The following is a 20,747-nucleotide window of genomic DNA, read 5'->3' on the forward strand; positions in this document are numbered from 1 at the left end:
TCGTGTTCTACCCTCGCCTGTGGTAGTGTCATGATTAGATCCCCAGGCTCTGTCTACAACTCACTACCAGTGGCGGGACCTGAGGGTCGTTTTGGAGGCGCGCGTGGATGACAGCTCTTTTTGTGCATGCTTACGTCCATTCCCTACATAGGATGATGGCTCTCCACCAACATACTCTTGAATTCACCGCCTGCGTCAATTGCTAGTCGCTCCTTGCATTTTTGAGTGTCAGTATCTGCAGCTGCCGTGGGTATCCGGCCCACGTGGGTTAAGGCTGCACGCCCGCCGATTCGAGCTTTACGTTCGCAAAAACCCTGCCTTGCTCGTGATATTGCTCTTTCACGGATGTTGCAAGTACGAGCCTCCGTCTACGACAGCACAATATTAATGATGAGATACGGAGACACGTTATGGGCGGTTTCCTGTGCTTGCTTACTATCCGTTTGATTTTTCGTACGTCTCTCCCGTCATGCCCCTCAGTTATTATTTACTACGAGATAATCTGTTGAATGGCTCTTCCTCAGTAGTGACCAATTCATATCCTCCTTGGCGTATCCAGGGTCTAACTCACTTCACCTCGATAATGAGTTCTCGATGTGTGGACCAGAACCTTTCTTCGGAGAACGTAGATCATGATCTCCGTGGCGATCCCCATGGGAAAAACCTCTTGTGCCAGTGGGTGGTGCCTTGCTATACGGGTAACATATTCTGATGCAACCGGAGCTGCAACTCTTGCGATCGCACTAAAGACAAGACTATGCTCAACGCTGCAGTTTGCGATAAGACATGATTGTCATTTCCCGTGTTGATTTATTTATCATCGTCCACGGGATGCTGCATTTTCCATATCAATATCTTTGTTAACGTCTACGGGACGTTGCACTGCCTGGATCCCATGTCTTCAATAAATAACCCATAGCTAAGCGAATTGTCGCCATCAACCAGTATGAGTGCTTTGCAAGGGTCTCAAGCTGACATGCTCTTGTGGTCAAAGGTGAGTACAACTTCTGTAATCGAATTAATCCTGGATCACCAACGTCACGTCCCAGTACTATTATGGTACGGCTTTTGTCTATTGAATCAGTTGCTTTCGTTGCTTAATATCCTGATAGTTGCATTAACATCGCTTTGGGTGAGTTATATAATTTATCATGACCGTGCAACGATTCATTGTATTTAAGACATATGACTGCATACTTTGTATGCCCTGACTCGGCAAGTGGAAATTTGCTTGAACGCACTATAGTATACTGAGCTGTAGTTGATGTAGGTCGCTTTTATTATCGATTCCAGGCGCGGGCTCAGCACGGTGCTTTATCTCGTCTGCAGCTATCTTCCATCTGTCTTCATGTTACTGAATATGTTTGGTGAGCATCGGATTTGCACCTCCATGTTATTCTCAGGGTGTATTGAACATGTTTATGTTCTGCAGTGACTTTTCTGCCACGTGGTTCATACACTGTATGGTCAAATGTCACAAACACGCGAATTCAACTCATACCCTCATCATAGCTTTGTCGCTCGATGTATATAATAAATATATGCGAGTTTAATGATTATTTACCTCGACGCATACTGACTCTGCGTCTAACACCTCATTAGGTGTGGGATTTCTGTCGATGTTTTCCGCCGAGTGTGAGTTTACCGACCGAACTGGCTATTGCTGATCCTGCATTCTAATATCTGCACAAATCCCTGATGGCTCAGGCATCTTCATACTCAGAACACTTGCAGTATGGGAGCGGGAGAGAAGGTTCATGGTGTTCAAAATCATCAACATCATCGTGAGACCAATACCGGGAGGCTGCAGCCGAGTTAATATGTCTGACTCATTTCCGCAGGCCTATTTAATACCAATCCTTGTTTGCTTTTTAGAATTTATCCCGTCAGTGGGTGAGTAGATCTCTCAGAACCTTGTCTACTCAACTCACAACATCCAATCTATTCATAAAGGAGAATGTTCGATCCCCGGGGGTGTCGGATATGTGGATACGAAGGCAAAGTCTTCAGTAATTGCCGTGTACTGCTTGCTAGCTGCTGGCGAGTTAGGTCAGTATTAGGAGCTGCTACTCGAACATGAACACAAACTAACCCCATGCCTTTGCATGTACTATACACTTCCAGAAATATTAGTGTTTGTGCTATATCGCGCCTTCGAGAGTCACAGTGGCTGGAAGATCGAAAATCGTCTTATGCGTGGTCTCATGCACCATAATCTATTGTACTTTAGCTGCAGCTTTGGTTCGTGCCCAAATAATTCTCGAATATATATTTACTTACTAAATGGCACAGCTTTCTCTCTTGGTATCATCCTTGCTACAGTCTTCCTTCCAGTAAGTCGCTGTGCACACTCAAAGCCGCCCCATTAACGCAAGACATAGTTTCCAGTGGTACACATAATTGGAGAGTGTGTCCAATCTCACTTGGAGGAAGCGATGGTTACTCATTCGGCAGCAGGACTCAGGTCGTTGCTCTATCTCTCTTGGTCACGCGAATGCACAGGGACTTCTGGAGATCGGATCGTGTTTATTGTAGCAACGATGGAGTGGATCTCTCTCTCTCAACATTCATGGCAGCAACTCTAGATGTCATGTGAGTGTAACCCCCTTTAAAGCGTTGTGCAGCTAACGTACAACGGAGGAAAGACACTATTAGACCTTGCCCTGACGTGCGGATTGGCGGACACTCGGGCATCATGTTACGAGTTTGAATATGTACTTACTCACTATGGACTACTTCGGTGTTTTGGAAGCACCCAATACATGATCACGTTGTTTAGTTATGCACTTCGTGCGTTCAACGTTGAAGTTTTCTTCGATACTCACAGACGCATCACAAATAAGCACACCTGTCGTGTCTAGCAGTGCCTACACACAAACTTGTGAAAAGTCATATCGTTCATCTTGCGCTCATAATGTGAATCTGAATACACATTCTTCACCGACTTTCAGCACATTCTAGTTTTGTCACTGGTTCTTGTTTCCAGCTCTATTATTTGTCTCGAATGATCTTAGGGGTATGCCGGTCTATCATTGGCCTTCGTATGTGAGGTTCGTCACCTCTATAAGGCCCACGTTCCCTGCAATCTCAGATTTATTATTATGGTTTTATTCAAATCTTCGAGGTCGTGCAGATGTTTGTGTAGGTACTCCTTATAATTCACGCTGGTGGGGTACTCTCCAAGGAGCAGGAATTGTTTCCACATGCTACTTATGTAAGTTATTGAGTATTCCGAAGTATATTTCAAAGAGTCGACTGACAGTGAAGTGTAGCACGAGAAATGCATGATATGGTTGTTACTTGTCGGGTACGAAGGAGGGAGCAGGAATATTTTGTCCAAGGTTTTATCGCGATACTCGTACTTGTATGTAGAATGAGTTTATCAAGCGACGTAGCTGGATTGACGAGTCGAGCTATGGTTCCCCCATTCTTCATCATACGATCACGGTAGAAACTTCCCGTAAGCTATCCTTTGAATCACTGATCGGCATTCGTTGGATAGGGATGTGGATTTGATGGACGGTATAACACATGATAAGAATAAAGGGAATTCGTATATGCTGCAGCGAGCGTCTTAGTAAAAATGATGGAGATAGATATACTGAAAGCACGACGTAGTCGACAATGATGATGATGATGATGATGGCGCTGACACGAGTCCAGGGGCTAGTAGTCTGTGCATGAAACAATCAAAATGATCATACGGAACGCGGCAAATAAAAACCAGACGTTAGATAAAATTCGTAACAAAAATGAACCCAGGGTCATGCAGATATCATGGACAAGTGTTGGAACGTGACCAACCAAATAATGGCGAACCAAGAACCGTCCGTCGCAATCAGTAAGTCGCCGCAGCAGGTCCATGTCGAGTCGGTAGCAGCTGTGTACTAGCATTCCATCCACACGAATATCATCTAAGATATCCAGCAGCCCTGTCCTATTCTCGTATTTGTCCTCACCCCCCACGTCCGCATTACCCCCAAGAAGCACTCATCGCGGCCCGTATCCATATGCAACTTGCGGGCCTGGCGATACCCTACCAGCACCGATGGCGGGACTTGCCGGTCGCCCATCAAGTGCATATCCCATGGCCGCCTGCGGACCTGGGGACGCGCGGCTTTGCACATCATATCCCATCTGTGGACCCGGACTCCTGGTCCGGGCCATCCGTGTCATCTGGATGGCCTCTGCATTATGGCCATCCGAGAAACCGTCACCAAACGTATTGGGCACGGGGCCACGATAGGGATCGTAGTAGCCTGGCTGGTCGTAGGTCCCGGGTTCGTCATGATAGGGTTGGTTGGGGTTGAGGTGTGGGAGGGGAGGGACGGCGTATGGGTCTGCCGAATTTGTATAGGTTTCAGGAAGCGAGTTGGCGGCTACGGAATGGGCGTATCCACCGGGACTGGATGCGCGTGCGAGGTTCACCTCGGATTCATTTTCCACACCGAAACCTGACCGGCCTGTAGATTTGGTTGGCAACGCGTGAACATCAGAGCCATGAGTGTTCAGCTCTGGCCACTTGATTGCTTCATCTGATGCGGATGTTAAATCGTAAGGTCATGATAAATTTACAAATCACAAATCAGAAAACGCACTGTCATCAAAGTCTGCGAAGCGTTTTCTGGTGAACTTCCAAACAAAGAATGAGATGATGCCAATGACTGCAACACCACCCGCTACAGAAAGACCAATAATGGAACCCGTGCCAAGGCCACTAGAGCTACTACTGCTAGAAGAAGATTGCGTGCTTGACGGGGTCGCGCTGGCCGTGGGTGTAATGACAATAGTGCTGGTAACCTCCTGTCCAGCAGAATTGGTTGTGACTTGTACCGATGTAGTCAACGGAAGTGGAGCCGTAGTCGGGGTAGTGGCAGTGGTCTGAGAAGGTGGTGTGGAAGTGGGCTGGGTGGTGGCGGTGGGAGATGGCGGTCGACGCTGGTGTAGTCGTCGTTTGGGTCGGAGAAGTGGTAGGAGGTGTTGAAGTAGTCAAGGGTGTTGATGTCGTTTGCGGTGTTGTAGTTGTAGGGGTTGTGGTGGGTGAAGTGGTTGTGGGGGTCGTAGTCGTGGGCCCCACGGGAGGTGCAGATATAGTTATTTGGCGCACATGAAGATTAGGCTTTCGATCTTCAAGTAGTTGATGTGCAGCTGATACCAAAAAACAAGACGCCACTACAAGAAGCAGCAGACATCGCGATGTCGAATTCTTCATCATGCGGGTTTAAGTTGACTGTCTAGACGCGAAGATTAATGAGTGGTCTCTATGGTATTTTTCAAGGATTAGCACGTCGTATGAGGTATCGTTGCCGCCGTTTGGGGGCGTGTGGTACGAGGAGGGAACTAACGACGACACAAAGTAAACGTGAATGAAAGGAAGGTCTGGTAAAAAGCAGAGCGGCGATAAATGACCGGTGGCAGTGTTCGCCGGCGTGACATCACCGTAACAGTGTCACATCTCATATCAACGGGCTCTGCAAGGTACATGATGGAGAAAACATTAAGCCTGTGCGATATGCTATAAGTAAGTCGTCGTCGTCGTCGTTATCGTTATCGTCATCATGGAGTGAGCGCCCATCTTCAGTCCAATGACCTCCTCCCCAACAGTTTCGCAATCTCTCTATGTTCTCTAAGCCAATCTGAAAACCCTCTTGTCTCCCTTCCCTGCATCTCCCGTATTTCAATGAGATAGTTAGCAAACACAATCAGGGTGCCATAGCGATATCTGCGTGTAGTGGGTGTGCGTCAAGTAGCTAAGCAGACAACACATGGAAACAACTCACAAGTAATTCACCGCAACGTTCATCAGCTTCCGTTGCTTCGCACTTCCCTTTTCCAGGGCCTCTACCTTGAGTTTGTAGCTATACCCCTCATCAACGCCAGAAAAAGGCACGAGACAGTCTTTTCACTTACTCGTATATTGACTTGCGAAGATTCTGCACGTCTTGCATAAGATCAATGGCACGGTCTGTCAGGCGCTTCGCGATTTTGCCGTGAGACAAAACGCCGACAAGTTGCAATATAGTCTTGTACTCTCCTATCACAACATATCGTCAGGCATGCAATACTCAGGCTTAACTGGCGATCATACCTTGCCGGTAAGCCTGTTCCTCTGAGGGACCATCAATGGAGTCATATTCAATGGAGTCGGAATCCTCCTGTCCGTCAATGTAGTTCTCTTCGCCCTGCCAATTCATCGTCGTTGATATCAAGCAGGCTGTAACCATCCCCGTGGTTGTACGACCACGGCCCATCTGACAATTGAATATGAAGTCGTCCGCCTCTGGATATCCGGACCGAACACGTTCCAGTAGCTGCGACAGAGCATCAGGTAACGGTGCTTGTTCGTCGGTCTGTAAACTCCCATGAGCGCTTGTTTCATATGAAACCCTAGTTCCTCACGATAGCAACTCGACCGTAATTGATCTGTCGTACAGAATCAGCAACGGCAGACCTAAGAATTCAAGAATGTCGCGCTGACCTTGAACCCTTCCTTAGCCATGAGATCGAAAGCATCTCTTGGGGTCATGATATCATCCTCGTCCACTGTCTCCCATATGGGTATGATAGAGAACACGCCAGGCCGCTCCTCGACCTCATCATGCAGAAGAATACGTCCATTACCCATTCTGACCTCGCGTATAACATCCTTCTTTAAACGTTCCTCCATAGCTTCCACCATGGCTGTTGTGACCCCAGTTGCTCTACGCGATATCAGCCTGCTGTACCACGTGGTTAATAAACACTCACTCTACGTTTTCAAGTGGTTTATCCACGATCCGCAGAACGTGCGGGCGGCCCGCAATATAGAGGACCGGTTCCTATGTCGCTTCAGCCATGATAAAGCGAACATCGACATTCCGAGTCTCACCTCTCGCAGGGATGTCCAGTATACCATGCTGTGACCTTGTGGATCAGCATCAACGCGTGCTAGCGCTCGCCGCAAACTATAGACATGACGCAGTGAGAGTTCGTTTCATTGACACATTACAAACCCACCCTTGAACTGTAGGCATTCCGCTGTAGAACAGTCAGCGAACGTCAAGTGTTATCCCTCAGAGAACAGACCTGCCACACAACATCTTCTCATCAGCAGGATCTATAGGAGAAGAAGCCCGGGAAGAAGCCAGCTTCAACGTCAGTGGCACGCGACGGAAATTAGGAGAGCCTTCGATCCTCCTATACGACAGAATTATTTCAGTTCACGCTCCATCAGAATAGTGAAAGGGCGCACTCAGGGAGCGACATCTTTTGTAGGTTGGAGAAGAAGTCGCTCTTGAGAATGGTAGACGCAGAGAGAATGCTACCAGATCGGTTTACTACCACCTGCCTGACTTCGTCGGGATGAGCTACACTCTCATTCAAATCCGCACGCTCGAGTGGCTTGAGGGCGTGCAAGCCTTCCGCAATGAGTTCCTTCTCGAACGTTTTGATGACTATGCCATACTGAGAAATGAAACACTTTAGTAAGGTACAAGAATGATCTCCTTACCTGGGCGATTCTCAATGAAACTCTTAAAAGTCTCAAATGACTGCATCGTATCTGGCTCAGTAGATCGCAGATACGCCTGAAACAAAATGAGCTCAAAGTAGCGTCGCAAATTGTGCATCCCTTGGCCTGTTCAGTACTGGGATAAAAAAAAAGGGAAAATGTTGTCTTTACCTTTTGAAGCATGGATGCGCTTTTGCTTCTCGTCAGTCGCTTTCTCAGCCAAAATACGCTCGTCTTCGATGGAGTCTCGAACATTCATGACGATCGCACATCGATCAATGACCTCGTCAACAGTGTTCTTAACTGCAGGACCTTTCCGGACGATTCGAAGGAGATCTGTCTCAATCTTAGTGGTATACCTCAACAGGAAAGGTTAATAACGTACTATTGATGACTTGATATGAATGGCGCTTATTTCCAGGCTCATCCTGAAACATATCAGAAGTCATTGACATTGACAACGAGTGAGACTCCGTTCGAGGCGACCACTGAGAAAGCGCTCGGCTGTCATTCAGCCATTGTTGAATGAGGACAATCAACTACCTGCGTTGCAAGAACATCAATGATAATAGTCTTTCGCTTCCACCTGTACTCACGGAAGTTAGAGTGCTCCTTCCTCGCCCAAGTTGGCAATTGACGACCGTAACCGTGCGGGAAGAGTCTGTGCGAAGAACAAGGTCCATGAGCTCACTGATGTCTGCGAAATCAGGAGGACGCTCTGATGTGATCGGGATCCGAACATATTGAAGATCCAAGCCATGCCTAGATTTACGGGATGCCATAATGTCCTTGAGCACTGCGATGTTCGAGGACTGTACTTCTTCCCATATAGGAATCACAGATCCATCTGACGTCTCTGTGTGAAGAAGTAACCTTGATTGTATTTCGGGGTATATGAATTTTTTTTGGAACTGCGAGTAAACAAAAACCCACCTTCCCCCAAATGCTTCGAGCTCTGCAAGGACATCATCTTTCAGACGCTCTTCTAAGACTTCCAGTCGCGATGCAGAAATTCCTCCATAATCTGAAACAGTCCAGTGCTTCAGGAACATTATTGACAAACCTAAAACCTGAGTACGCAAACCTTTCATGTTCCGAAGGGAGAAGCGCTCACGCCTTAAACAGTAAGGCGCGCCGTTGACATATACAATGGGCTCTTCTCTCAATGTCACCCACACAACTTTGTTGGCATCAGGGTGCGCCTCTTTCACACGATGCACCACCTCATCGACTGCGGATTCAGTTGGTTGGCCGCTCGCATATATGTTAGTCCCTGGTATGTTACGGAAGTTGATAGCCCCGCGGACTGAGTCGGACACACGATGAGATTCTGAAAGCCACTGGTCCGACTTGAGAAGTGTGCTATTTGATAGATAGAAGTTAAACACGTTGCAAACGCACGATGATGACGTACCTCTCTCGCAAAATAATTCCACTCCGATTCTGCGGCAATTCATGAGGCCGAGTAGTTTGTGTTATTCAAAGAACGAACCTTAACAACGTGGTCGCTATACTCATCGCCGAGCAGCTGACCTCCGGCGATCTCCACATCATTCTTCTGTCCAGCCACCAGAGATTTATCTTCTGTTCCTGATCTCGACAGGAGAGAAAGATCGTTGACAGGCGCAAAAATATTGAGTCTCGAACCGTATGTCTTGCGTAGAAATTTGATTTGACTATAAACATGTAGGTCACCATTCAATGTTTTCCGAGTCACTGATATGCTGGGACCAGCTTACTTCCAAATTTCTGTTCTCGCCTAACAATTAAGACGTTAATGCGGCGATTGGGGGATATCTCATCAATTATAGAGAATAACGTACCTTTAACCAATCCAAAAAAGTCATCTCAAAGTCGTCAACAGAATCAACATAACTCGCGAAAGTGATCATGAAGAAACTAGTGGGTATCTAGGTAACAGTTATCAAACAGTATAGTCACAAACCACGTACTATTTCTCCAGCGCACTCCGAGCCTTAGATAAAAGATCTTCTCGTTTGCTTTCGTCATTATCGGCCGTTGTGAGTGAATATTTGACCCTGTATGTGAAGACGTCTTCCCGGAGATTAGTGACATGATCACCTAAGGAATCAAGACATGGTTAGCGGCCCCAATACATAACAATGTTATTTTAAGGCACGAGATATAAGACACTGGAATGAAGCACGACGGTGCACCTACATGCATCGATTACACGGTCGACCAGTCTTTTAGCCTGTAAGCCGTGATCTAAACACCCGAGTAGACTCAGTATCACTCCATAATTGCCTTGGTGCGCTTTGCGTAAGTTCTCCAAGAGTGTGGGTTGCGCCATGAGCAAGGCAATCACAGACTGCGAATGGAGATCTGCGAGAGATAAGGTGATTTCCGAGATAAGGCCGCGGTGATACGTACGTCGCTGTAATACATAGGTCAATCTTAGAAGTGACTTGTTTTGGTCCTGTTGTGCACTGGCATTTTCCAGCGCTTGAGCTAGTTTGATATCAGTGGCTGCCTTAGGAAATACCAAGTTCATCAGCACTCGGGCGTAATTGAATGACGTACGGGCGCCATACCTGATTTGTAGGCTGACAGAAATATGTCAAGGGATTTGTACGAAAAAAAAGATTGTGAACTCACCGTACTGAAGCCGGGACTGCCGTTGCCCATCTTATAGGATCCGTTACCCAAATTGCTCAAGAAGGATGACCTACTCGGGTATGGATCTTCTAAACCCTAGCAAGCAGCATCTTCCTCCTAACGATTACAGCGGCGACCATGGCGAATGTAGTTCGAACAGCACCCATACCGCAAGAAAATACAAGAGCACTTCGTACCGGATCTGTGTTTTTGATAACACGTAGGTACGCATCTAGGTAGTTGTCCTGGGTGGTGTAAGCGGTGAACCATAGTTAGAAATACGACGTGCTCACTTCAATGGGACGGTCGGGGGATATAGGGATACTGAAGCAATAGATCAACAATGTGACCCGAGCGCCAGGACGCATAATCAACATACCGGTGATACTACGAGGAAGAGAGTACAGGGTGAAACTTGAAACCAGGAGAACAGATGAAAAGCCGACGAAAGCATACCTCTACATCCCATCCATCTGCACGCATTTCGTCCCAGAGTTCTCGCGATGTTCTTACGTTGACCTTGTCAACATGAGTCCAGGTAGGCAAAACGGCGCCGTCCCCGCTCTCGGCAGCTGTAATAGTTGACGTTCAACATCCGATGGAAGGAAAATATTGTATTGCTCACGCAATTCATTGTGAGTTAATATTAGGCCGCCATACCTGGTCAAACAGAATCAGTGCTGTCACCAACAAGCGGTATTGGATGTGTATCACTTTGCTGATTCCTGTAAAATGTCGTTTTTCAAACGTTCTTCAATGGCTTCTAGATTTTCAGCGCGATCGGATAATGATAGGGTTCTTCTTGGTTCAGCGGAATCGCGCAAGACGAAGGGTCGTCCTGATATATACACTAAAGGAGAGACAGGAGAGACAGGAACAAATCCATTACCCATAATCATGAATAAGACACGCAAAAATTAATGCATTAAGGTGGGTCATGATGATGATTTAAAGATTGCGAGGAAAACTTACCAATCGGTTCCTCCCGCGTAGAAAACCAAACGACATGAGACGGACTGGTAGTACCAGGACGACAGCGCAAGATGGAGAGAATCGCTCGTAGGCCCTGTGTGCGAGGTTGAGCAACTCCGAAAACGTTTGTGTTGCGTGATGCCCTGAAGTTGGGAGCACCATGGACGTTCAGGTCGAGATCAAGGGCTCGGCCTATTAAACTCGTTGTGAACTGACTTCACAGTAACCAATAATAATCAAGCGAACCAGACGGGTAATAATCGGTTTTCAAGATGAAGCCTCTGGACAACACGCTTCCCGTCCTCGTTTTGACAACAGATGGTTCTGCTCGCTTCAGATTGCCCATGAGATCAAGGGGTGCGACAGCTTGTTTTCCTGTCATCGATATTGTTGATTCGCTCGCGACGCGAGATGTTCTGAGAGCTTTAACATTTCTAGATGCCAATTGGAGAGCCGACCGATCCACCAAAGGCACTGATGCTGGACGTTCGGTCGCATCGTCTAGTGATGTCGTTGGAAGCTGGTTGACGTGCATAGCGCTTACTTCGAATGATACGGAGCGGAGAGCTTGGTTATCTATCATACGATGAGACCAGAGGTTACTAGTACCTGGCTGAAATGCCTCGAATCGAAGGTCCACAATGCGTCACACGACTCGCATGAGGACAAGCTAGAGCAAGTCGTGTCCATTACATCCCACGTGATGCGTGAGAATCCTCATCAATGTTACTGCTAGTGGTTGTCTACCAAGTGAGGCAGACTAGCTAGTGGCGGCTCGCTGGGCCATTTCCGCGCAAAGCTCGGCCGACACTTACCAAGTTTCCCTATTTCTTTTCATTTGCCTTTCGACAACTTCGCGATAATGCGAGGCTCCAGCACTACCTAATGGATACTCGGGTAGCGTTCAGCTGCGGCGGCTAACTAGTAAGATGAGTCTGAAATAATTCCTGCAGGTCTCATTACCGGATTCATATCAGTTCATTTTCATTCGACCTCATATTATCGCTCGGCGTGGACCGAATGTGTCGTCTTCCTATGACAATCATACTATCAGTTACCGCTCCTTCGGCCAGATCAATGAGTAGTAGCCGAGAATATGACGGGCTTGTTCACTGTCAAGTTTCCGAGTCTGCACCGCCCTTTCGCCACATATCTATTTTGCCATAATTTCGGGTTTCATCTGCTATTTGTGTTCAAGTTAGACATCGTAAGTGGTAGTTCGTCCCTTTGATGAAGTGTCAAGCCAAGGCTCAGGCTGACAGCAGAACCACTGCAGGGACTCGCAGGGATGTCTCGTGGGAGACGAGTGTCATTGTCGCTGACGTGTCTGTTTTAATCCAAGTATGTATAATCGTATCCATTGCATGTTGTGCCCACAGGAAATACACAGATCGGGAAAGCTCTTTGTGAGACTTGACCTAACCTTTCCTTCATCCATTCTTACGAGTGAAACCCGTCATAATAGGATCTGGACACTTGATTGCCTGTCCCAGGGGGCATGGCATTAACATGAGTGTGGCGGCAATTTTCTTTCTAGACTCAGATAGGATGCTTCGAAGATATTAAAGCTGCTTGTGAAGCGCGAATATTTATCATTACTCGAAATGTTCCCCTCTCCCATGATCTTGTTTTCTGCCATCATATGCCTCTTTCTAACCGTTCACCGAGTTCGACGAAAAAATTCATCCAATCTCTCCTTGCCCCCTGGCCCCAAGGGCTTGCCGGTGCTAGGCAACCTGCTCGACCTCAACGGCAGTCAGCCATGGGTTAGCTTCACTCAGTGGGCATCGACATACGGTAGAGTCCATCAATTTTCTGAGAAACAACCCTCCTTACTTTTTCAAGGGAACGTCATCTACTGTAAGCTGTTCGGACGGCAAATCGTTGTTCTACAAGTCGCAGGAAGTCGCCAAAGCACTGTTGGAGCATCGTTCTAGTATTTATTCTGACAGGCCACCACTCTCTACTACAAAGGCGTAAGAGAACCAACATCAAACATGCTTTATATACATCTGACAATCACATAGAATCGGATCTGAGTTCAACAGTGCGCAGTTAAGGTATTCGGATGAATGGAGATTGCATCGGCGAATTTTCCATCAATCATTCCGACCTGAGGCGGCAAAAGATTACTTACCTATCCAACTTCGCAAAGCTCGCCAGCTGTTGCAGGGCATCATAGAAGCCCCCGAGCGCTACCAGCGTCACATCGAACTGTAAGTGATAGTTTATTCTTCGGCAAGCTTCATGATAAACGTGGTAACCCCAGCTTCGCCTCTTCCGTCATCATGTCTGCTGTATACGATTACGAGGCCAAGCTGAATAATGACCCGCTTTTACTTACCGCTGAAAAGGCGATCAAGGTCTTTTTAGAGATGGCAAGCCCTCAGACTTCAGCCATCCTGGAAACATTTCCGTTTCGTAAGTTTTTATCAGTCTGCGTCTCCAGAAAGTTATCTCTGACTTAACATAGTGCTGAAACTGCCATCCTGGTTTCCCGGAGCGAGTCTTAAAAGACTCGCTATCCAATCACAAATAAATGCTACCGCCATGGTCAACATCCCGTTCAACTATGCACGAGAACGCGTAGTAAGTATTTATGCCCCGAATAAGAATGAACCCTATCAACATGAGGCGTAGATGACCGCAACTTCGAATCAGTGTATGATCTCGGAATCTTTAAAGCGGTTAGACACATCCGGTAATGTGGACGAATTTGAGCTTGCGCTGAAGTCGTCTTCTGCTACGGCATTCATTGGTATGACTATGACCCAGTTTATTTTCGAGTGACACTACTAACACATGCTCGTATCTAGCTGGAGTTGAAACGGTCGGTCCCGCTTATCTACATTAACGTGTTTCCCACGAACTGACGGACATCCAGACTGCGTCGACGCTAACTGTCTTTGTCCTTGCAATGATGCTCTATCCAGATGTACAGAAACGTGCACAAGAGGAGATTGAGGCAGTTATAGGTACCGACCAACTTCCTACCTTTGAAGACCGACCTTCGTTGCCGTACGTGGAAGCCGTCTTGCGCGAGACGCTTAGATGGCATCCAGTGTTCCCTCTCGGTGGGTTGATCTCATCCATCGTGTGTCAGGATCTTACATTTCCATGTGGTAAATCAGGTTTGCCGCATTACACTGCGGAAAGTGACGTGTACAATGATCATTACATCCCCAAAGGTCTGGCATTCTCTATACCACATCACTTTTGTTGCTAACCATCACGTAGGCGCAATTGTTATGGCTAATATCTGGTACGTCATGGTACTCGCTAGTCTTGAGTTGCGTTAAGGCGACTGCCACAGGGCCATGTCCAAAGACGAAGTAAAATACCCGAAGCCTGATGACTTCAAACCAGAGAGGTTTTTTATGGCTAATGGACAACTAAACGACGACACTGTCGATTTTCCTTTCGGCTTCGGACGCCGAGTATGTGTTGGAAAGTACTTCGCTGATGCTTCCCTGTGGATTTCTATAGTGTCTCTATTAGCAACTTTCCGCTTTATGAGACCATTGGACAACGAAGGCAAAGAAGTAGACCCTATCTTCCAATGGTCCACTGGACTAATTTCGTAAGTATCTTGTTCCAACATCCAAGGGAGTACCGTGAGCTAACCGACGAGATAAACTTCAGACACCCCAAGTCTCTTCCTTGCCGTGTCGTTCCCCGACACCCGGAAATGACTGCACGCATGCTTGCAGATGTAATCGAACTCAGCGCATGAAGCGAGCTCGGTCAGCTGTACATCTGTATCTAAACGGAGGATAACACAAATTTTGTATATGTTATGCGTAATAACCTCAAGTTGAATTTGAATTTGAATCTGATTCTGCATACCGACAAGTCGTACTTAATTACGGACTGCATTCGGGTGGTATCGGGATATGGGAGAAACAAGCGAATATGAATCAATATGCCCTTGCCATGCGATGGGCACGCTGCTCAGGTCGGCTTCTCGACCACGCTCACAAGGCAGTGCATATTACTAATTACACTAGCCTTTAGGAGATAAAGAACGAGCTTACTAATAATCTGCTGTTGTTGATCGTTGTTGAACCTAACCATCTTTTTCGCTACTTTCAACTTCCAAATGATCCTTCGCCATCGTGTCTTGCACAAGCAACGAAATGTACAACGATCAGGTTGATTCGCGGCCTTGAGCGGATACATTTAGTAAGATGTTTGCGAGTTCAACCTCTTGTCAGAATGTATATTCCGGCTGGATGTGATACTCACTAGCATCTTACGATGATCGATCATAGAGTATCTAAGTCGAATTTATCATCAAGTTCCCTGGTCAAGATGAAGCTCGTGATGACTTGCCAATCATTCGGCACGGACTCGAGGATCCTTTTCACGTATGGTAATTAGACGGTGACTCGATGATATGTTGTCGGATAATAGGTAGTCGTCAACAAAACACGAGGGCTTGGCGGCAACAAATGGACAAGCCTCGAGGACGGCATACAATCCATTTTCAGTTTGCTCACGTACGCTCTACATACGTTGAAGGTAACTCAAGATGGGCTTGCTTGCGAAAATTTTGGAATAAGTAGTCCAAGAACATATGGAGTTTCCTGTCACAACCGAGTTCTTCCCACCAATCAGAGGACTCGGACGTCGACGTAAAAGTGATTCCGCTCAGAGCCTAGCCTCGTATGTGCCGCCTAGCAGCAATGCAACTTAGGATTTCCAAGCGACTCTGAACGTCATTCACATTGCATACACCTATAATATGCCGAGACGCTGATAAGCTAGCGCTGGCAGTCTAAGCGCCACCAAATCTGCCGCTCTGCATTTATCCATTGGGATAGCTAGCGAGTATGATGTCTATAAAGACTTGGTGCGGTAGAATTCTCCTCCCAGTACTCACCATCCTACGCTATGAAGGAGCCGCTCGTTTTCGCTTATTATTGCTCTGGGCATGGTACGCATTCAATGTTGTCTAGCAATGAAGATTCTCACTTTTTCCTATAGGCTACGGCCATGCGACACGGGTCTCCGCGTTCGCTCGTCACCTCCTTAACTTCGACTCTCGGATGACGATACATATTATCTCGTCTGCTCCAAAGCATGTTTTCAACGACAGCATTAGTCTCGGCGTCCTCTATCGTTTTGCCGAAATCGACCCAGTCATTGTACAGCCCGTGGCGTGAGTGGTACCGACTTTACAATTATCTCATTCATTAATTGCCAGACCATTAGATATCGGGTCGATCGTCACAGGAGTGTTGAAGCTCTGAGGTCCTTTTTAGCACGCAAGGAAACTCTTCTGGAGCAAGAACGACAGTGGCTCTTCGACATACAGGCCGACTGTGTTCTTAGCGATGCTGCATTCCTTGGATGGTGAACTCAAAATCCATCGTGGTAGACCCTTGTGCTCATCAATTATTCAGTCTTGCCGCAAATGTCACGGGGTTGCCTTCCATCCTCATCTCAAATTTTACATTCGACTCTGTATACAGCTTCCTTTCAACAAAGTTCGTAGACCAAGTCGATGCACCTCTAGGAGATGAACTTTCGATTGATAACCACACTCCGGACTATCCAATCTCAGCCGAAGAGCTTAAGCCCTTGGTTCAACAAATATATTATGGTTACCGCTGCGCGGACCTTCTTGTTCGACTTCCTGGATGTATACCTATTCCATCGTTCTCGACCTCCCCGTCGTTACCGGCGCCGCACTGGACTAACCAAGGCAGCAACACACTCCTAGATGAGATTGTAGCTCATCTTGTTCAGAAACCCACTACACACGTACTCCATTCCTCGATACCTTTCGTCAACTCGCACCCTAAGAAACCGTTTGCGCGTAGCATCATCCAAGCTCCCCTTCTCGTTCGTGGTATTAGCAAGGGACTAGACACAGTTCACTCCCCCATTGGTCGATCCCGATTTCTTTCGTCGCTTGGTGTCCCTGAGCACCTGCATAATCCGGATGAGACGAAGATTCTAATCGTTTCATTTGGTGGACAGGTCTTCCAGAAGCCGACTTCTAGTCGCGGGAGCAGCACGGGTCACTCAAGTCCAAGATGTAAAACACCTCAAATTGATTCTCCTGCGGAGCTACGGCAGATCACTGATAGCCCGCGCCCGTCAAAGATCCCTCCTTGCAACGACGCCCTCAGCAAAATGGACACGCCATACTGCTGTTACAGCACCCCTCCTGTCATCAAGCCCGAGCCAAGCCCTACGTTATGCGCGATGTTGACCAAAACAGAGTCTTGTTTCAAAAATAACATCACCCGTTCATATTTCGATACTCTCATTCCCTCCGCTTCGGACATAATGCTCGACCATGTTGTAGATGACTTTGATACACGGTTGTTACCAGACTCGTCTTGGATCGCAATTGTATGTGGAGTATCAAAATGGGGGGCAGACGAAAAACCTCCGGACAGGTTTTTTGTCGCTCCGAAATACGTCTACATGCCCGATCTGACAGCTGTCGCAGACGTTTTGCTCGGAAAACTAGTACGTTGTGTCATCTTGATGGTTTCCCTGACTGACGGCCTTTCCAAAGGGATATGGGACAGTTTCGGAATGCGTCGATTCTTGCACGCCTTTCGTTTACGTTGCACGTCCACTTTTTGTGGAAGAGCATGGCTTGAAGCTGCTGCTCGCACGGGAAGGAGTTGGAATGGAACTCTCTCGAGTGGATTATGAAGCTGGCGACTGGGCTTCTGCTGTAGAGGAAGCATGGTCGCTGGGCCGCAATGCGAAAGCGGAAATGCGTAGGAAAGGTAGGTTAGGTGTTGATATGAATAAACGAGACGAAGAGGGTACGTTACTTGCGGGGCAAGTGACGGATTGGGTTAGGGCCTGGCACGATTCGATAGCACAGAGGAAGGTGTCTGAGATCTGATGTCTGTCACGATGGATTGTTGTCTATATTATTACATACTATACGTTAGTACGTACCGCATGCTCGGGGCTGGGCGCTGAGTTTGCATAATAATATTAATGGTCTCATGTGCACGAAATGCTGTGCACGTATCTAAGACATCATGCACAGCAAGTTGGAGCTACGATGAGCACGGAACTACGTGATCCTGCTTTTGAATTCCGATTGACTGGGCGGCCGGTGGATTGTCTCCAACTAGAACGCCTTCAGAAGGTCATGTTCGGGTGCCTGCTGCAATCTCATTAACCAAGAAAGCCTAATACATAGCAGCTGCATCTGTAAAACACCCCAGTTCTCGCTTAGTAGTGTAAGAAGTTTGATCTGTTACTAATGCTTACGGTTCAGTGATGGAGCCCTCCGATTGGTGGAGATCGTGTAGTAATGATGTAAAACCTTTAGATATTCGGATAGTGTATAAATTGATAGATTGTCCGGACAAGATAAAGATCAAAAGATGATCAGGCTGATCATCGCATTATCATGATTCAAGATTAGCTAGTAGTACACCGTCGTCATCATTTCTATACTACATAGTGTACTAGTTCACAGCCCTAACCTCTCCTTTCTGCATACACTCATCTTCGTCTTAAGTGCCTTGAAATGTGCCGTGAGCTCGGGGTAAGGGTCAATTTTGTCGTGAATGTGCGTGAGGATGTTGTGATAAATGTCCTTCGACTTTGCTGTAGAAAAATCAACACGTTTGAACACGCCAGTCTCGTACTCCTTGATTGCTGACCAAATTGCTGTGCCACCAAGAGCGATAACACTGTTGAGAGCTTCAGGATCTTCGAAGTCAATGTCTTCATAAAAGCCCTTGGTCCATAAGACCTCCATCACGACTGAAACGAGCGCCTCGTGCTCGAGCACAATGATGGATTGTAAATTACCGTCGAGTATCTAGTAGTTAATTGTTAGTATACAATAGCACATGGCGTGAATAAAAAATGACCTACCAGTTGTTCTGTTTTGAACAAACATTGGAGGTTCGAGAGGAGCATAGGCACCACTTGTAGCTTGTGTGTGATTTCTGATGATGGGTCATGAATATCAAGCTCGAGATTGTATTTGTGTTGCACGACAACACATGCAACATGTTTGAATGAAGAGCAGATGGTGTTAGTGATTTTCATGAGTGAACTGATGAACGTCTCCTCCCCGGGGAGATAGTAATTGCCTGGTGGGGAAAGATCTGCATGGCTTGCGATATTGCATCGCATGCCATTTGAATGTTCTCGTCATTGGAGGGCATCCCGTTTAACGTTAGCACCACGCATCGCATTCTTGACCTTGTGCTGGTTTTGATCTCCTCCATGTGATTCGCAGGTACGGGAACAGGGTGTTGTTGCTGATGGGGGACAGGGACAGGGACAGCATCTGAAGGAGATTGCGTGGGGGAGGCTGGCACTGTTGAACCAGTGGCAGTGGTATTCAGAGGAGGCAAAGGTCGTGAAGGCAGGTCTTTTGCCATGGGGTGTTTCGGAGCAACATCCTTGCTGCTTCCAGCCTGGTTGTCTAGGGTAAGGTTGGTGACAAGGTGAGATGCATTTGAACTTACATGGACTACCCCCATGTTTTGCCACTGGCCACAGTAATGCTTGTCTTTATGACGGGGGCCAAAGACTGTGACTTTGTGCAATCCTGGGAGGGCGTATGGTGCAGGACGGATAGGTCATGCCTGCGGGTCCTGCAGGTGCCTGCTGAGGCGCTCTGCACCACGCACGGTGGGAGGAAGTGGTGTGTCGATGTTGACGAAGGGTATACCCTGCCCAGTGTGCTGCTGCTGCTGTGGGTGCGGGTGGTGCGGGTGTGGGTACTGCTGGTGCAGGTGTGGGTGCTGCGGATGTGGGTACTGCTGATGCTGCTGATGCAGGTGTGGGTGCTGCTGCAGTGGCAGCGGCGGGTGCTGCTGCTGTTGCAGATGCAGGTGCTGGTACTGTGTGACAGGATCAGGGCGTTGTCGGAATGGGGTGTAGGGTATTTGGCCTGCGGGCTCTTCACATCAGAAGGGATCAGGATGCTGATGAAATGGGGATTGGGGTGTTTGATTCTCATGGTGCTGGAATGGAGGCTGCGCAGGAGGTTCAAGAGGTTGTCGGAAAGATGGATGGTGGATCTGCTCACGCTGTGGGAACAGAGGTCCAGGAAATTGCTGGTGTTGGTGCTGGTAGTGCTGGTGGGGTTGCTCGTGTTCTGATTCTGAGTTACTGACTTCATCCAAGTACAAAAGTTCTTCATCTTGCATGATCAGTACTAGATTGTCATTCCAGTATTGTGTTTGCTCTATCGCGCGTCCCACCTGAGTGTCATCTGGATTCAAGCACGGGTTTTCATTGCTGTCTTTGGTGGGTTTCCACACCTCCTGTTATCCGTGATGGATCAGTACTCATTTGAAGCCACAAGAAACTTGTACCCTGGTATTTTGTGGTTTTTTTCGTCGTGGTTTCTTGGACTTTGGTGGCATGGTGAACTGTAGACGCAAGTATGCTAATATGGTGATAAAGTTCGAGAATCAGCCCCATGCGCACCATCTAAAAACTACTTACCAATAGCGTGCAGGCGCAAACATATTGTGATCAGTCACGATGCATGATGGTCGGAAATGATAACTGATTGAAGACAAATTCATGATAACACCAATTCAGTACATGCAAGATGTACAAAACATGTAAAGCATATCAGACTGCAAAAATCATATGTAATCCAACATTTTCCGAAAAATAAGTAAAACGACAGGCAACAAGTCATGCTTACTAT

At 47.3% G+C, this 20,747-nt stretch overlaps 5 protein-coding genes across 5 annotated transcripts; 3 read left to right on the forward strand and 2 right to left on the reverse strand.

The window, feature by feature from the left end:
* Positions 1-702: 702 nt before the first annotated feature.
* BJ212DRAFT_1590991 (uncharacterized protein) lies at positions 703-2,903 on the forward strand. Its single transcript, XM_041342503.1, has 14 exons — positions 703-994; positions 1,050-1,059; positions 1,113-1,132; positions 1,271-1,367; positions 1,433-1,461; positions 1,513-1,543; positions 1,603-1,635; positions 1,708-1,893; positions 1,954-2,049; positions 2,125-2,241; positions 2,293-2,333; positions 2,382-2,407; positions 2,458-2,592; positions 2,656-2,903. The coding sequence occupies exons 1-14, from the start codon at positions 947-949 to the stop codon at positions 2,708-2,710; spliced, it is 924 nt and encodes a 307-aa protein (XP_041186909.1). The 5' UTR covers positions 703-946; the 3' UTR covers positions 2,711-2,903.
* A 1,087-nt stretch (positions 2,904-3,990) lies between these two features.
* On the reverse strand, positions 3,991-4,533 carry BJ212DRAFT_1284415 (uncharacterized protein; the record flags this gene model as incomplete). The annotated part of the gene is made up of 1 exon (XM_041331820.1): positions 3,991-4,533. A coding segment is annotated over one exon (543 nt), but the record flags the coding sequence as incomplete, so codon positions are not given.
* Positions 4,534-5,577: 1,044 nt separating this feature from the next.
* BJ212DRAFT_1449758 (inositol hexakisphosphate-domain-containing protein) lies at positions 5,578-11,426 on the reverse strand (the record flags this gene model as incomplete). Its single annotated transcript, XM_041338745.1, has 29 exons — positions 5,578-5,722; positions 5,781-5,858; positions 5,911-6,034; positions 6,089-6,350; positions 6,400-6,423; positions 6,479-6,701; positions 6,748-6,818; positions 6,869-6,944; positions 7,066-7,176; positions 7,232-7,433; positions 7,490-7,609; positions 7,661-7,848; positions 7,871-8,028; positions 8,086-8,362; positions 8,423-8,513; positions 8,574-8,851; positions 8,904-8,932; positions 8,982-9,165; positions 9,320-9,388; positions 9,442-9,571; positions 9,671-9,835; positions 9,884-9,983; positions 10,109-10,204; positions 10,231-10,353; positions 10,565-10,680; positions 10,734-10,768; positions 10,823-10,958; positions 11,081-11,272; positions 11,327-11,426. 29 exons carry the CDS (start codon positions 11,424-11,426, stop codon positions 5,578-5,580), a joined length of 3,903 nt encoding a protein of 1,300 aa, XP_041186911.1.
* A 767-nt stretch (positions 11,427-12,193) lies between these two features.
* Positions 12,194-14,889, forward strand: BJ212DRAFT_1393885 (cytochrome P450). Its single transcript, XM_041337128.1, has 16 exons — positions 12,194-12,287; positions 12,357-12,421; positions 12,471-12,486; positions 12,546-12,877; positions 12,926-12,975; positions 13,007-13,056; positions 13,108-13,296; positions 13,350-13,501; positions 13,554-13,669; positions 13,721-13,838; positions 13,897-13,901; positions 13,965-14,154; positions 14,212-14,268; positions 14,318-14,342; positions 14,394-14,660; positions 14,723-14,889. The coding sequence occupies exons 4-16, from the start codon at positions 12,685-12,687 to the stop codon at positions 14,811-14,813; spliced, it is 1,503 nt and encodes a 500-aa protein (XP_041186912.1). The 5' UTR covers positions 12,194-12,287; positions 12,357-12,421; positions 12,471-12,486; positions 12,546-12,684; the 3' UTR covers positions 14,814-14,889.
* Positions 14,890-15,973: 1,084 nt separating this feature from the next.
* Positions 15,974-17,954, forward strand: BJ212DRAFT_1449760 (uncharacterized protein; the record flags this gene model as incomplete). The annotated part of the gene is made up of 5 exons (XM_041338746.1): positions 15,974-16,016; positions 16,067-16,241; positions 16,295-16,435; positions 16,486-17,563; positions 17,613-17,954. 5 exons carry the CDS (start codon positions 15,974-15,976, stop codon positions 17,952-17,954), a joined length of 1,779 nt encoding a protein of 592 aa, XP_041186913.1.
* Positions 17,955-20,747: the final 2,793 nt, after the last annotated feature.

The sequence above is a fragment of the Suillus subaureus genome (genome assembly GCF_016647635.1).
Source record: "Suillus subaureus strain MN1 chromosome Unknown BJ212scaffold_58, whole genome shotgun sequence".
NCBI lineage: Eukaryota > Fungi > Basidiomycota > Agaricomycetes > Boletales > Suillaceae > Suillus > Suillus subaureus.